Raw genomic sequence first — 15665 nt, 5'->3', positions numbered from 1 at the left:
ACTTTACTAACCTTGGCTTTTACCATGGATAAAGAATGCGCGTGAGGAAATTTGTTTTCACGCTATAGGATCGGCAACTCCCTATCTCGAACGACAGCTTATTCTGTATATACTCTGTTACAACATCGGTTGTCAGCACGCGCAAAGATAGGTCTCTATGTAATCTAGCCTTGCGCGTGCTGTCAAGAGACAAAAAACTTCAGGATCTTCAGGATTTAAAATCGTTTAAAATATCCTGAAGTTTTTTGTCTCTTGTCAGCACGCGCAAAGCTAGGTTACATCTATGGTTACATCGAGACCTAGCTTTGCGCGTGCTGACAACCGATGTTGTAACAGAGTATATACAGAATAAGCTGTCGCTCGAGATAGGGAGTTGCCGATCCTATAGAGTGAAAACAAATTTCCTCACGCGCATTCTTTATCCATGCTTTTACCGTGTATTCGCAAAGAAAGTCGAAAAAGAAAAGTAGGCATATTTAAATCAAGGTCAATACAAGATTTGTTTAAAAACTACGAAATTTTTGAAAATTCAAAAACGCTTCAGAACTATTATAATAAAAACATCTTTATTATATTCCAATTATTAGGTAACTGATTTCCCAAGAGATTTATCAATCTTATCCTTTAAGTATTTTCTTAGCGTGGTCAATATGACCGAAACAGACACTAAAACCGCAGCTCCAATACTGTAGAGATGGGGAGTCCGTCCGAAAATGAATGTTTGCCATAAAAACACTAGAATGACCCTACTTGCAAAACGCGTGACGGATACGGTACTGGCTTCGTCGAAACGTAGGGCATAAGTGAAGCATAATTGTCCTCCGAAGCTAAAGAAGCCCAAGACAATGACCAAGACGCTATCCAAACCGCAAGAGGGCAAGACAAAACGTTGAACGCTGAAAAAATTCACTACCAACATTTCAATAATAGCTATCCATGAGAAATTGAATATTATAACTGAAACGTGAACCGCCTTCAATTTACGGACGAAAACTAAGGCACACGCTCCGGTAAAGGCCGAAAGGAAGGCGCAGGAAAACCCCACCCAATATGACGTGTTGGCGAATTTTACTGTTGAACCTTTAGAGTGACCAACCAATTAGGCTTAGCAAACAATTCCTAAACTTCCCTAAAACCTTTTGATCTTACCAGTCATAATTATGACGGGAAGTCTGACTAGAAGACACAAACCAGCGACCGTCAGCGTCAAAGACACGATGTGTATCGCGTCAATCTTTTCTTTCAAGTAAATTCTGGCTAAGATCGTCACAAAAATGGGAGTTGTTGAAATAATGATTGAAGCTTCCGCAATGGGCATCAACTTTGTTGCGCAGTAAGACAAGTATATGGACACTCCACCCAAAGCGCCACGCAAAAATAAAGGCAACCTCTGCCCTATATTTGTAACAAATTAAAAAAAAACCGCGTCATGGATGCAGATATAAAGAAGCAGACACTTACCAGGAACACCCATGACTCTATTTTGACTATGAATGACGTAAGGTAACGATAAAATGAAGAGAATTAGGAACCGGAAGAGGGCCATCTCGGACGCGTTTATATTGGAGACGTGTTTCACGATGACCGAATTCAGTGACATTTGAAAACTACCTAACAAAGTCAAGGCGATCCCTCCAAACAGACATAGCGTTCGTCTGGTACCCGTCACATTAGGGTTTTCCGGACCAGGATCCCGCTGAATCTCAGCACTATTGTCCGAATCGGAAGAATGGTTTAAAGCCAATGCCGCGTCTCTGGGACTTAAGTACTTGATATTGTCCGCGTATTTACAGCGCCGGTTATTAGCGCGTAACTCCACCATGATTGTCTCCTAATTAAAAAACGCGGGAGAAATCCACAAAACAGAGAAACTTTTAAAAATTTTAAATTAACATTTTTCGATTAAAATACCTGAAAGGCTGTTAGCAATAGGTAAAATCTTAACTGAAAAACCTTCCAAGATGGTTTAAGAACGCGCCAAACTCTCCATTGTAAATTCCAATCTATTCGTAACAACTCCATTTTAATAAATGAATATTCTGGATTTTAACCAACGTGATTAATTTCGTACGACTATATCTTATATAAGTAGTACCTATTTAAGAGTTCATGCACAGGGGAGCCGTGGGGAGCCGGGGCGCCGATGACGCCGTTGCCGCTGTTGGCACCCGACACCAAGTTGGCGCCGTTATCGCTGTTGCCGCCGTTATCACTGAAGTCGCTTCAATCTCCCTCTGACGCCAGATATTTCACGCGCGCCTTATCTTTATTGACTTTGTTAAGGGAAAACATATGTTAGACTTAAGACTAAGCGCCATATTTCCATAGTAAACCACAACTTCGCCTGAAACTAGAATTCATTGCATCATTATTTTGTGGCGCCAGATATTTGTTGGCGCCTTATTGACTTTGACAATGTGGCGGGGAAATACGTAAGTGTAAGCCTATTTTTAAATATCCTAGAATTGTGTATTTTAAATATTTTGATTGGCCATATTTACTTTTCATATATTTGTGAGTATATACGTACTAAAGAAATCATAGGAAAATTTATTCCCTGTGTAAGCAAAATGAGAGTCAGATTTATAAGTGTAGAAATAGGGGAAACCTATATAGCACTTCAACTTTCGAATTATCATGCTTTGGCGCATGCGCTTAATTCACTTCTAATATTGACATGATTAGAGTATAAAAGAACCCCCAACATTAGAGATTGTTTTATTTCGTCCGAGACTCTCGAGTTCTCCAGACAGTTAACACTTAGTAAGAAGTTTTCTTGTAGAAATTATTCTAGAAGTTATTTTATATTCAGATTAAATATAGTTAACTTTTAAAAATGGTAATGTGCGATATTTGCGGACGTAAGTACGTTCAGAATAAAAATCTTTTAAGGCATCAAAAAGAAAAGCATCAAGGCGTTAGACCTAGCTTCTCGTGCACCATTTGTTCGTCTACATTCACAAGGCGTGATAGGTTAGCACGACATTTAAAAGTCCATAACTCTCCCACCGAGTCTATGGCTAAAAAGCAGAAAACTGCTATAATTCCTGACCACTCAACCTCTGTTGCGGATACTTACCCTCCTTCGGTCAACACCGGAAGAGTGTCACCGACCCTCACTCTCGCCGACCTGACACGGCAGGAAAACGAAACTCGACACGCCATCATGAACCGACATGATGGTGTTGGGAGGAAGAGGAAAGCGGACACCCAACCCGCATACGACCCCGACGTACTCGATGACTTAACTAGTCAAGAAAACCGAGACCTGCAAGATCTCATGGACAGAGAAGAGGAAAGGCTAGCAAATGATGAACCGCAACCCATGGTTACCACGCCCGACGTACCCCTTCCCGATCAACTGGAGGAGCTGAACGTATTGAATAATGCGATCTTCTGCGCTAGATTTACGCCTACAATGGTGGAAACCAGCGTGGACCTTTACATTGAAAGGCATAGAGACGCCATAGAGGATTATCTGAGGAATAAACTAGCTCAGGATAGGGGGATTAAATGGTATTTAACTGTTAGAGCACGTTACACACGTGAGTTAGGGAATTCAGAACAGGATGTAGAAATTCTAATATACCATAGAACCCGCAACCTCATTATTTTAACTCCTGATGTTATTCAGGGACAAATAGATCAGGGGATTGTAACGTTAAAACGTTTAATTGAGGAGTATGAAACCCAAGGTAGCGGTTGGACGCTGGATGGAATTATGTTCCTTCAAATTAACATAATATCATATATACCTTTGCATGGGGGTACATATTTTGAGCTTCCGAAAAAACTCGCATCTAAGAAAGCCCTTACCAATGTTAAAAACCACGACAATAAGTGTTTTCTATGGTCAATTTTAGCCCATTTACATCCTGTAGTCAGAAACCCAAGCCGTGTAGAAAATTATCTACAGTTCCGTAATGAATTAGACTTAACGGGAATCACATTCCCTGTAGAGGTAAATGAAAGGATGCTAGGAAAGTTTGAAAGGGTTAATAACCTTTCAATTAATATATTTGGCTTCGAAAATGAGGTGTTCCCCCTTTATGTTAGTTCGAACAGGGTGGAGGAAGCGCGTCAAATAGACCTTTTATTGCTAACCCAGGGGGAGAGTAGGCATTTCTGTTTAATTCGCAATCTGAGCCGTCTTTTGTCATCGTTCACTGCATATAATGGTAGAACCTTCTACTGCCGTTATTGCCTTCACCGTTTTTCCGGTATTGGGTCCGAACAAAGACACGAAGAACATGTTAAAGAGTGTAGCCTACACGGTCCGCAGAAAATCCAAATGCCAGTAAAGGAGCCCATCCTGGAGTTCAAAAACATTGCCTGGCAACAAAAAGTAAGTAACTTTTTCAAAGTATTGAGAGCAACTGTCCCGAAACATATGATGTAAAATCTTAAATTTGTTTCCAATTTTTCTGTTCCATTAGGTGAAGTTCGTCATCTACGCGGATTTCGAGTCAATCTTAAGTAAAATACAGGGATGCGATCAGGACGCTACCCTCTCTTCTTCCACGATAACCTCCCAACACGTTGCCTGCGGGTTCAGCTACGTCATCGTTGGACAAGACGGTTCAGTGTCAAAACCAGTGACGTACAGAGGAATGGACGCGGCGGAAAGGTTTTTACAAAACCTTATACGTGAAGATGAAATCATCCAGGGGAAAATAAAAGCCAACGTACCCATGAACCTGACAAACTCGGAAATGACGGAATTTGTATCAGCCCAAGTCTGCTACCTATGCAGGAAGGCGTTCACCCATGATAACTGCAAAGTTCGGGACCACGACCATACAGATGGGTCCTACAGAGGAGCGGCTCATAATACCTGTAACCTCAAGTTGAAGACATTGAAATTCGTTCCGGTGTTCATGCATAACCTATCCCGCTATGATGCTCACTTGATAATGGACAAAATCGGACTCTTTAAACATCAAGAAATTAAGTGTATCCCGACGAATTCCGAGACTTACATTTCGTTTTCTCTGGGAAATCTACGCTTTCTAGACTCTATCAGGTTTATGCCAGCCTCGCTCGACTCCCTCGTTTCCAACTTGGCCAAGGGAGGTGCGGACAAGTTCAAATGCCTAAACTCTGTTTTCAAACCGGACGAAGTGGAGCATTTACTGAGGAAACAAGTCTACCCGTATGACTATTTCGATCGCGAGGAGAAATTTGACGAGACGGAGTTACCACCGAAGGAGGCTTTTTTCAACTCGCTCACCGATGAAAAGGTTAGTGACGAGGATTATTCCCAAGCCCAAACAGTTTGGGAAAAATTCAGGATCGCTAACCTCGGCGAGTACCATGATTTATACGTCAAAACCGACGTTTTACTCTTGGCTGACGTATTTGAAAACTTCCGAGCCATGTGCTTGGAATATTACAAATTAGACTGCGCTCACGCCTTTACCGGCCCCGGTTTTGCTTGGCAGAGCGCTTTACGTATGACTGGAGTTAAATTAGAACTTCTTTTAGACCCTGATATGCACCTATTTATCGAGAAGGGAATTAGGGGAGGAGTTTCTCTGATAACCCACAGGTTGGCTGAGGCGAATAACAAACATCTTCCTGAAACCTACGACGCTTCGAAACCTAGTTCCTACATCACTTACCTGGACTGTAACAATCTTTATGGAACAGTAATGTGTCACCATTTACCTATGAGGGGTTTCCGATGGTTGCAGCCATGTGAAGATTTCACCAGAGAAGTTATTCTTAACCATCCCGACGATGACCCTCAGGGTTTCATTCTAGAGGTGGATCTTGAATACCCGGACAGTTTACACGTAGAGCATAATTGTCTCCCCCTCGCCCCTGAAAGACGTGTTGTTACCGCCGGCGAACTATCTCCATATTCAATAGATCAATTGAACAAACTAAAACTGAAAATTAAAGATAGTCTTCCCAAATTAGTCCCCTCGCTTTATAACAGAGAAAAATACGTGCTCCATTACCGAAATCTAAAGTTCTACCTCGCTAAAGGTTTGAAATTAGGGAAGGTTCACCGTATTCTCACGTTTGAACAAGGAGCTTGGTTAAAACCCTTTATCGAGTTTAACACGGAGAAGCGGAAGATGGCCGCTAACGCGTTCGAAAAGGATTTCTTCAAACTATGCAACAACTCTGTGTTCGGGAAGACGATGGAGAATCTACGTAACCGCATAAATTTCGACCTTGTGCAAACCCGGGAGATGGCAATCAAGAAAGCGAGTTCTCCGGCGTTCGAAAGGTTTACAGTTTTCAAGAACGACCTAGTTGGAATTCACCAACTGAAGAAATCCTTAACCTTGGACCGACCCATTTATACGGGCTTCACCATTTTAGACTTGTCTAAACTGGTTATGTACGATTTCCATTACAACACCGTGAGAGCTAAATATGGGGAAGCCGCCAAGCTTCTCTTCACAGACACAGATTCCCTGACCTACCAAATCTTCACCGACGATCTGCCCCGAGACTTTGCCGAAAACAAGGAGATGTACGACTTCTCCGATTATCCTCGAGACCATCCCTTGTTCAGCGAGGAGAACAAGAAGGTTCTCGGCAAGTTCAAAGACGAGCTTAATGGAGTACCGATTCAGGAGTTCTGCGGACTCCGTCCGAAGATGTACTCCATCTTGTCGTCGAAAGGGGAAAAGAAGACGGCGAAGGGAATTTGTCGTCGTGTCGTTAAGAAGAAGATTCGTCATGCCGACTACAAGGAATGTCTACTTCAACGTAAACTCACCGTGGAAGAGATGAAAAGAATTGTGAGTTTGAAACATGAACTGTTTTCCGTCACCCAAAAGAAACTCGCATTGAACCCGTGCGATGACAAGCGATACATCATCGACGGTGTGTCTACTTACTCGTTAGGACATTTTAAAATTAGGGATCTATAAAAGCGAGTTTTCCTCCGTAGCCCGGTTTCTCGCTTTATGTAAATTATTTTTCAAATATCTTAGAGCTGTGTAACTTTAATATCTTAGAATTGTATAACTTTTCTAAAAATATCTTTCGTGTAAATTTGTATATGTAAATATGTATAAACTTGCTATTTTTTTTCTTTTTTTTTTTTTTATAAATTTTTGAATGCTGTTGAAAATAAAATAAATATAATTATAATTATGTTAAAGTATTCTTCTCCAAATTTTTCCTACTCTTATTCATTTTTCATGTACGAGGAGGAGGAGAGAGGGGCCCGGCCTCCCCTTCCGTTCAAAGTTTCACTATTTCCGTTCAAAGTTTCACTATTTCCGTTCAAAGTTTCACTATTTCCGTTCAAAGTTTCACTATTTCGGTTCAAAGTTTCACTATTTCCGTTCAAAGTTTCACTATTTCCGTTCAAAGCTTCACTATTTCCGTTCAAAGTTTCACTATTTCCGTTCAAAGCTTCACTATTTCCGTTCAAAGTTTCACTATTTCCGTTCAAAGTTTCACTATTTCCGTTCAAAGTTTCACTAAGGGATTGATTACATCACTTTACATACAGTCTAACAAAAATGCACTTATTCTCCTAAACAAAATTTATCGTAGCATCAATGATTGATAAGTCACAACTCTTACAGAGAAGGGACTGATTTCCGAATTCCAAGTGCTTTATTTGTTTACTTCCTTATCAGCATGATAAGGAACTGTCGGCGGGAAATTCAAAAATCGTACCCTATATAATCAGTTCAGTTCCGAGTTTAATTTTTATTCAGTAGTTGAGCAATTGACGATAAATTTGAAAATGCTAAGCCTATACGAAACGTGTATTTGTTTTAAGACCCCCATTCCCCGATTTCACAACTAATTTAGGAGTCTAGGACGTCTTTGATGGTAACTCGGGTTTATTGGGCCTTGGGTTATCAGAAACTTTTGAAGTGGGCGAATTGGCGACTGATAAGATACAACCTTTGCAGGGGAGGATCAGATATTCATATTCCATGATCCAGGGGGGGGGGGCGCAACCACCCGCCTAGTTTAAAAAAGAGCCCCCCCCCCCTGGATCATGGAATATGAATATCTGATCCTCCCCTGCAAAGGTTGTATCTTATCAGTCGCCAATTCGCCCACTTCAAAAGTTTCTGATAACCCAAGGCCCAATAAACCCGAGTTACCATCAAAGACGTCCTAGACTCCTAAATTAGTTGTGAAATCGGGGAATGGGGGTCTTAAAACAAATACACGTTTCGTATAGGCTTAGCATTTTCAAATTTATCGTCAATTGCTCAACTACTGAATAAAAATTAAACTCGGAACTGAACTGATTATATAGGGTACGATTTTTGAATTTCCCGCCGACAGTTCCTTATCATGCTGATAAGGAAGTAAACAAATAAAGCACTTGGAATTCGGAAATCAGTCCCTTCTCTGTAAGAGTTGTGACTTATCAATCATTGATGCTACGATAAATTTTGTTTAGGAGAATAAGTGCATTTTTGTTAGACTGTATGTAAAGTGATGTAATCAATCCCTTAGTGAAACTTTGAACGGAAATAGTGAAACTTTGAACGGAAATAGTGAAACTTTGAACGGAAATAGTGAAGCTTTGAACGGAAATAGTGAAACTTTGAACGGAAATAGTGAAGCTTTGAACGGAAATAGTGAAACTTTGAACGGAAATAGTGAAACTTTGAACCGAAATAGTGAAACTTTGAACGGAAATAGTGAAACTTTGAACGGAAATAGTGAAACTTTGAACGGAAATAGTGAAACTTTGAACGGAAGGGGAGGCCGGGCCCCTCTCTCCTCCTCCTCGTACATGAAAAATGAATAAGAGTAGGAAAAATTTGGAGAAGAATACTTTAACATAATTATAATTATATTTATTTTATTTTCAACAGCATTCAAAAATTTATAAAAAAAAAAAAAAGAAAAAAAATAGCAAGTTTATACATATTTACATATACAAATTTACACGAAAGATATTTTTAGAAAAGTTATACAATTCTAAGATATTAAAGTTACACAGCTCTAAGATATTTGAAAAATAATTTACATAAAGCGAGAAACCGGGCTACGGAGGAAAACTCGCTTTTATAGATCCCTAATTTTAAAATGTCCTAACGAGTAAGTAGACACACCGTCGATGATGTATCGCTTGTCATCGCACGGGTTCAATGCGAGTTTCTTTTGGGTGACGGAAAACAGTTCATGTTTCAAACTCACAATTCTTTTCATCTCTTCCACGGTGAGTTTACGTTGAAGTAGACATTCCTTGTAGTCGGCATGACGAATCTTCTTCTTAACGACACGACGACAAATTCCCTTCGCCGTCTTCTTTTCCCCTTTCGACGACAAGATGGAGTACATCTTCGGACGGAGTCCGCAGAACTCCTGAATCGGTACTCCATTAAGCTCGTCTTTGAACTTGCCGAGAACCTTCTTGTTCTCCTCGCTGAACAAGGGATGGTCTCGAGGATAATCGGAGAAGTCGTACATCTCCTTGTTTTCGGCAAAGTCTCGGGGCAGATCGTCGGTGAAGATTTGGTAGGTCAGGGAATCTGTGTCTGTGAAGAGAAGCTTGGCGGCTTCCCCATATTTAGCTCTCACGGTGTTGTAATGGAAATCGTACATAACCAGTTTAGACAAGTCTAAAATGGTGAAGCCCGTATAAATGGGTCGGTCCAAGGTTAAGGATTTCTTCAGTTGGTGAATTCCAACTAGGTCGTTCTTGAAAACTGTAAACCTTTCGAACGCCGGAGAACTCGCTTTCTTGATTGCCATCTCCCGGGTTTGCACAAGGTCGAAATTTATGCGGTTACGTAGATTCTCCATCGTCTTCCCGAACACAGAGTTGTTGCATAGTTTGAAGAAATCCTTTTCGAACGCGTTAGCGGCCATCTTCCGCTTCTCCGTGTTAAACTCGATAAAGGGTTTTAACCAAGCTCCTTGTTCAAACGTGAGAATACGGTGAACCTTCCCTAATTTCAAACCTTTAGCGAGGTAGAACTTTAGATTTCGGTAATGGAGCACGTATTTTTCTCTGTTATAAAGCGAGGGGACTAATTTGGGAAGACTATCTTTAATTTTCAGTTTTAGTTTGTTCAATTGATCTATTGAATATGGAGATAGTTCGCCGGCGGTAACAACACGTCTTTCAGGGGCGAGGGGGAGACAATTATGCTCTACGTGTAAACTGTCCGGGTATTCAAGATCCACCTCTAGAATGAAACCCTGAGGGTCATCGTCGGGATGGTTAAGAATAACTTCTCTGGTGAAATCTTCACATGGCTGCAACCATCGGAAACCCCTCATAGGTAAATGGTGACACATTACTGTTCCATAAAGATTGTTACAGTCCAGGTAAGTGATGTAGGAACTAGGTTTCGAAGCGTCGTAGGTTTCAGGAAGATGTTTGTTATTCGCCTCAGCCAACCTGTGGGTTATCAGAGAAACTCCTCCCCTAATTCCCTTCTCGATAAATAGGTGCATATCAGGGTCTAAAAGAAGTTCTAATTTAACTCCAGTCATACGTAAAGCGCTCTGCCAAGCAAAACCGGGGCCGGTAAAGGCGTGAGCGCAGTCTAATTTGTAATATTCCAAGCACATGGCTCGGAAGTTTTCAAATACGTCAGCCAAGAGTAAAACGTCGGTTTTGACGTATAAATCATGGTACTCGCCGAGGTTAGCGATCCTGAATTTTTCCCAAACTGTTTGGGCTTGGGAATAATCCTCGTCACTAACCTTTTCATCGGTGAGCGAGTTGAAAAAAGCCTCCTTCGGTGGTAACTCCGTCTCGTCAAATTTCTCCTCGCGATCGAAATAGTCATACGGGTAGACTTGTTTCCTCAGTAAATGCTCCACTTCGTCCGGTTTGAAAACAGAGTTTAGGCATTTGAACTTGTCCGCACCTCCCTTGGCCAAGTTGGAAACGAGGGAGTCGAGCGAGGCTGGCATAAACCTGATAGAGTCTAGAAAGCGTAGATTTCCCAGAGAAAACGAAATGTAAGTCTCGGAATTCGTCGGGATACACTTAATTTCTTGATGTTTAAAGAGTCCGATTTTGTCCATTATCAAGTGAGCATCATAGCGGGATAGGTTATGCATGAACACCGGAACGAATTTCAATGTCTTCAACTTGAGGTTACAGGTATTATGAGCCGCTCCTCTGTAGGACCCATCTGTATGGTCGTGGTCCCGAACTTTGCAGTTATCATGGGTGAACGCCTTCCTGCATAGGTAGCAGACTTGGGCTGATACAAATTCCGTCATTTCCGAGTTTGTCAGGTTCATGGGTACGTTGGCTTTTATTTTCCCCTGGATGATTTCATCTTCACGTATAAGGTTTTGTAAAAACCTTTCCGCCGCGTCCATTCCTCTGTACGTCACTGGTTTTGACACTGAACCGTCTTGTCCAACGATGACGTAGCTGAACCCGCAGGCAACGTGTTGGGAGGTTATCGTGGAAGAAGAGAGGGTAGCGTCCTGATCGCATCCCTGTATTTTACTTAAGATTGACTCGAAATCCGCGTAGATGACGAACTTCACCTAATGGAACAGAAAAATTGGAAACAAATTTAAGATTTTACATCATATGTTTCGGGACAGTTGCTCTCAATACTTTGAAAAAGTTACTTACTTTTTGTTGCCAGGCAATGTTTTTGAACTCCAGGATGGGCTCCTTTACTGGCATTTGGATTTTCTGCGGACCGTGTAGGCTACACTCTTTAACATGTTCTTCGTGTCTTTGTTCGGACCCAATACCGGAAAAACGGTGAAGGCAATAACGGCAGTAGAAGGTTCTACCATTATATGCAGTGAACGATGACAAAAGACGGCTCAGATTGCGAATTAAACAGAAATGCCTACTCTCCCCCTGGGTTAGCAATAAAAGGTCTATTTGACGCGCTTCCTCCACCCTGTTCGAACTAACATAAAGGGGGAACACCTCATTTTCGAAGCCAAATATATTAATTGAAAGGTTATTAACCCTTTCAAACTTTCCTAGCATCCTTTCATTTACCTCTACAGGGAATGTGATTCCCGTTAAGTCTAATTCATTACGGAACTGTAGATAATTTTCTACACGGCTTGGGTTTCTGACTACAGGATGTAAATGGGCTAAAATTGACCATAGAAAACACTTATTGTCGTGGTTTTTAACATTGGTAAGGGCTTTCTTAGATGCGAGTTTTTTCGGAAGCTCAAAATATGTACCCCCATGCAAAGGTATATATGATATTATGTTAATTTGAAGGAACATAATTCCATCCAGCGTCCAACCGCTACCTTGGGTTTCATACTCCTCAATTAAACGTTTTAACGTTACAATCCCCTGATCTATTTGTCCCTGAATAACATCAGGAGTTAAAATAATGAGGTTGCGGGTTCTATGGTATATTAGAATTTCTACATCCTGTTCTGAATTCCCTAACTCACGTGTGTAACGTGCTCTAACAGTTAAATACCATTTAATCCCCCTATCCTGAGCTAGTTTATTCCTCAGATAATCCTCTATGGCGTCTCTATGCCTTTCAATGTAAAGGTCCACGCTGGTTTCCACCATTGTAGGCGTAAATCTAGCGCAGAAGATCGCATTATTCAATACGTTCAGCTCCTCCAGTTGATCGGGAAGGGGTACGTCGGGCGTGGTAACCATGGGTTGCGGTTCATCATTTGCTAGCCTTTCCTCTTCTCTGTCCATGAGATCTTGCAGGTCTCGGTTTTCTTGACTAGTTAAGTCATCGAGTACGTCGGGGTCGTATGCGGGTTGGGTGTCCGCTTTCCTCTTCCTCCCAACACCATCATGTCGGTTCATGATGGCGTGTCGAGTTTCGTTTTCCTGCCGTGTCAGGTCGGCGAGAGTGAGGGTCGGTGACACTCTTCCGGTGTTGACCGAAGGAGGGTAAGTATCCGCAACAGAGGTTGAGTGGTCAGGAATTATAGCAGTTTTCTGCTTTTTAGCCATAGACTCGGTGGGAGAGTTATGGACTTTTAAATGTCGTGCTAACCTATCACGCCTTGTGAATGTAGACGAACAAATGGTGCACGAGAAGCTAGGTCTAACGCCTTGATGCTTTTCTTTTTGATGCCTTAAAAGATTTTTATTCTGAACGTACTTACGTCCGCAAATATCGCACATTACCATTTTTAAAAGTTAACTATATTTAATCTGAATATAAAATAACTTCTAGAATAATTTCTACAAGAAAACTTCTTACTAAGTGTTAACTGTCTGGAGAACTCGAGAGTCTCGGACGAAATAAAACAATCTCTAATGTTGGGGGTTCTTTTATACTCTAATCATGTCAATATTAGAAGTGAATTAAGCGCATGCGCCAAAGCATGATAATTCGAAAGTTGAAGTGCTATATAGGTTTCCCCTATTTCTACACTTATAAATCTGACTCTCATTTTGCTTACACAGGGAATAAATTTTCCTATGATTTCTTTAGTACGTATATACTCACAAATATATGAAAAGTAAATATGGCCAATCAAAATATTTAAAATACACAATTCTAGGATATTTAAAAATAGGCTTACACTTACGTATTTCCCCGCCACATTGTCAAAGTCAATAAGGCGCCAACAAATATCTGGCGCCACAAAATAATGATGCAATGAATTCTAGTTTCAGGCGAAGTTGTGGTTTACTATGGAAATATGGCGCTTAGTCTTAAGTCTAACATATGTTTTCCCTTAACAAAGTCAATAAAGATAAGGCGCGCGTGAAATATCTGGCGTCAGAGGGAGATTGAAGCGACTTCAGTGATAACGGCGGCAACAGCGATAACGGCGCCAACTTGGTGTCGGGTGCCAACAGCGGCAACGGCGTCATCGGCGCCCCGGCTCCCCACGGCTCCCCTGTGCATGAACTCTTAAATAGGTACTACTTATATATCCTATTCAAAACCGAAACATCTTCATTGGTTAATTTCTCCATTAATACTGAGCGCCGTCTCTTAAACTAAGCAGTGTTGTTGTCCTTGATTATTTACATTTTTCCTGAAGAGTTTAGCGCGAAGGAAATCGCCATACATTTAAGTGATCAAAAATAGTTACATTACAGTACCCATTTGAAAAGCTTTGAAATTTCCCAGAATTGGGTTTTTTTAATTTTTTTTTTTGGCCACCGAAAGAGTGAAAGTACGATACTAAACTTCCAACATAAAGGGGGAAAAACCTGAAGTTGCAGTTGTTCAAAGAATATAAAATATCACAAAAGATTTTGACAAAACCATAATAATAATAAACAATACGTCATAAGAGTCATTGTTTTTCAAAACTTCCAACGAATAATGGACAGCTAGACAAATCTTAGGAAAATTATCGTAACTTTACCGGTGATGTCGCGAGAGTAAACACAGAAAGAAGTTTTTAATGCGAATTCAGATTTCCTGTTTGCATAAGTTTACAACATATATTGCTAATGCCATTAATTCCCTATACTTACTGAGCCCGTCGCTCAGAGCATAAGATATGTTCCATAAGTTTGTCACTGGTTACTGAGAGTTTGTCATGAAGTGACGAAGGTGATTCTCGTAAAGTGACGCCTGGTCATTACGAAGTATGAGAAGTGTCACGCTTATGGAACAGATCGTATAAACTTATGCGTAAAAGAATTTCAACCAATCTTTGACAGTCCCGACCACGTCACACTCTTAATCGTATCTAACATATCTTTATAAACTTACGCTGTTTGAAATCATCTGATATTTCAAGTTAGAAAACAGGTAAAGATATGTAAATAAATTTCCAAACCTGTTATAAGCATGCACTGTACTCTTTTTAATGTTAGTTTTCTTAAAACTTACTCGCGAGTGGCGGCTAGAAATATTTTTGAAACTCACGATAGGAATGAAACCGTACTTCTAACTTGAAACTAAAATTTGGTCTGAAAAATCTCGAAGGTTGCGCCGAGTAACTCTTTTTCTTATTATTCAAATGTATCATATTCGACATTGAAGTAAGAAAATCAGATAGAAATATAAGACGTTTCGGGTTACTCGAGAAAGATGCAAGAGATGATGGCATTGAGCCAAACTGAATGGAAATCTACAAGTACGAATATGAACCGGGGCAACGACATGTTACGCAAGAACCTGACGTCAGATTTATATTCTTTCCACAAGGTTAAGAAGAAGAAAAAAAAATTCACTTTTAAATGAAGAGACAAGTTCTCCCACCAAGTATTTCGCGCGGTTTTTAGTTAAAGCACTTTGATTCTCATAATTTGCATTAAATATTCAAATACCTCGATCAACTATCCCCCATTTTATCAGTGTGTTTTGACAACACTATGAACTAATAGTTACTTCATGGGATAATTTGTTTATCAGTACATCTGTACACAATGCGAGTGGATAAGGAGACGAAACGGTACTGATAGACAGGATGGAGCTGATGTCCATTTAAGGCAAACAAACATTATTTTAAAAGAGTTCGACTTACCCCATTTTCAACCGTTATTACGTCAAATGGTACTGGACGGTCTTGGCTCATTGCTGCCTATATTCTCTAGCGCCGTTGCATTTTTGCATTAATTAAAAACAATGACTTCTTAAAAAAACCTGTTTTTCAAACTTACATCAACAAAAACAAAGTACAAGGTCGACACTTTCACTTTTATCAATAGGAAGAATGTAGACTTTGGTTTAGTTTCTTCATCGCGTCAGTTTAACCTATACTATCCACTTATGGTGGTTGATAATTAAGCCCTTTAAGCACCCGTGTTTTATTTCTTAATG

General features: G+C 40.5%; 3 protein-coding genes across 5 annotated transcripts; 1 reads left to right on the top strand and 2 right to left on the bottom strand.

Moving 5' to 3' along the window:
- Positions 1 to 545: 545 nt before the first annotated feature.
- Positions 546 to 15642, bottom strand: LOC149661288 (solute carrier family 35 member G1-like). 3 transcript variants are annotated; one of them, XM_089842756.1, is made up of 5 exons: positions 15506 to 15642; positions 15370 to 15435; positions 1462 to 1831; positions 1150 to 1395; positions 546 to 1080 (listed from the first exon to the last, which is right to left on the bottom strand). In XM_089842756.1, exons 2-5 carry the CDS (start codon positions 15418 to 15420, stop codon positions 584 to 586), a joined length of 1164 nt encoding a protein of 387 aa, XP_089698882.1. In that variant the 5' UTR covers positions 15421 to 15435; positions 15506 to 15642; the 3' UTR covers positions 546 to 583. The 3 variants fall into 3 exon arrangements, with proteins under 3 accessions (XP_089698882.1, XP_089698881.1, XP_089698880.1); XM_089842755.1 differs by lacking the exon at positions 15506 to 15642 and having other exon boundaries at positions 15370 to 15488; XM_089842754.1 differs by lacking the exons at positions 15370 to 15435; positions 15506 to 15642 and adding an exon at positions 1912 to 2030.
- Positions 2837 to 7491, top strand: LOC149661290 (uncharacterized). Its single transcript, XM_089842745.1, has 2 exons — positions 2837 to 4345; positions 4437 to 7491. Exons 1-2 carry the CDS (start codon positions 2837 to 2839, stop codon positions 6888 to 6890), a joined length of 3963 nt encoding a protein of 1320 aa, XP_089698871.1. The 3' UTR covers positions 6891 to 7491.
- Positions 8409 to 13582, bottom strand: LOC149661289 (uncharacterized). The gene is made up of 2 exons (XM_089842744.1): positions 11555 to 13582; positions 8409 to 11463 (listed from the first exon to the last, which is right to left on the bottom strand). The coding sequence occupies exons 1-2, from the start codon at positions 13061 to 13063 to the stop codon at positions 9010 to 9012; spliced, it is 3963 nt and encodes a 1320-aa protein (XP_089698870.1). The 5' UTR covers positions 13064 to 13582; the 3' UTR covers positions 8409 to 9009.
- Positions 15643 to 15665: the final 23 nt, after the last annotated feature.

Source organism: Phalangium opilio, unplaced genomic scaffold, assembly GCF_054372755.1.
Source record: "Phalangium opilio isolate 3A_F unplaced genomic scaffold, DU_Popi_V2 ptg000070l_1, whole genome shotgun sequence".
Classification (NCBI taxonomy): Eukaryota; Metazoa; Arthropoda; class Arachnida; order Opiliones; family Phalangiidae; genus Phalangium; species Phalangium opilio.
Note: the sequence above shows the minus strand (reverse complement) of the source record. Positions and strands in the feature narration are given on the sequence as shown.

Bases quoted from the DNA above. Each gene is read 5' to 3' on its own strand.
- LOC149661290 (XM_089842745.1), top strand. From the start codon at position 2,837: ATGGTAATGTGCGATATTTGCGGACGTAAGTACGTTCAGAATAAAAAT. The intron at 4,346-4,436 runs GTAAGTAACTTT...CTGTTCCATTAG, and splicing joins ACATTGCCTGGCAACAAAAA to GTGAAGTTCGTCATCTACGC.
- LOC149661288 (XM_089842754.1), bottom strand. From the start codon at position 2,022: ATGGAGTTGTTACGAATAGATTGGAATTTACAATGGAGAGTTTGGCGC. The intron at 1,832-1,911 runs GTATTTTAATCG...TTTTTTAATTAG, and splicing joins TATTGCTAACAGCCTTTCAG to GAGACAATCATGGTGGAGTT. The intron at 1,396-1,461 runs GTAAGTGTCTGC...TTACAAATATAG, and splicing joins TAGAGTCATGGGTGTTCCTG to GGCAGAGGTTGCCTTTATTT.
- LOC149661289 (XM_089842744.1), bottom strand. From the start codon at position 13,063: ATGGTAATGTGCGATATTTGCGGACGTAAGTACGTTCAGAATAAAAAT. The intron at 11,464-11,554 runs GTAAGTAACTTT...CTGTTCCATTAG, and splicing joins ACATTGCCTGGCAACAAAAA to GTGAAGTTCGTCATCTACGC.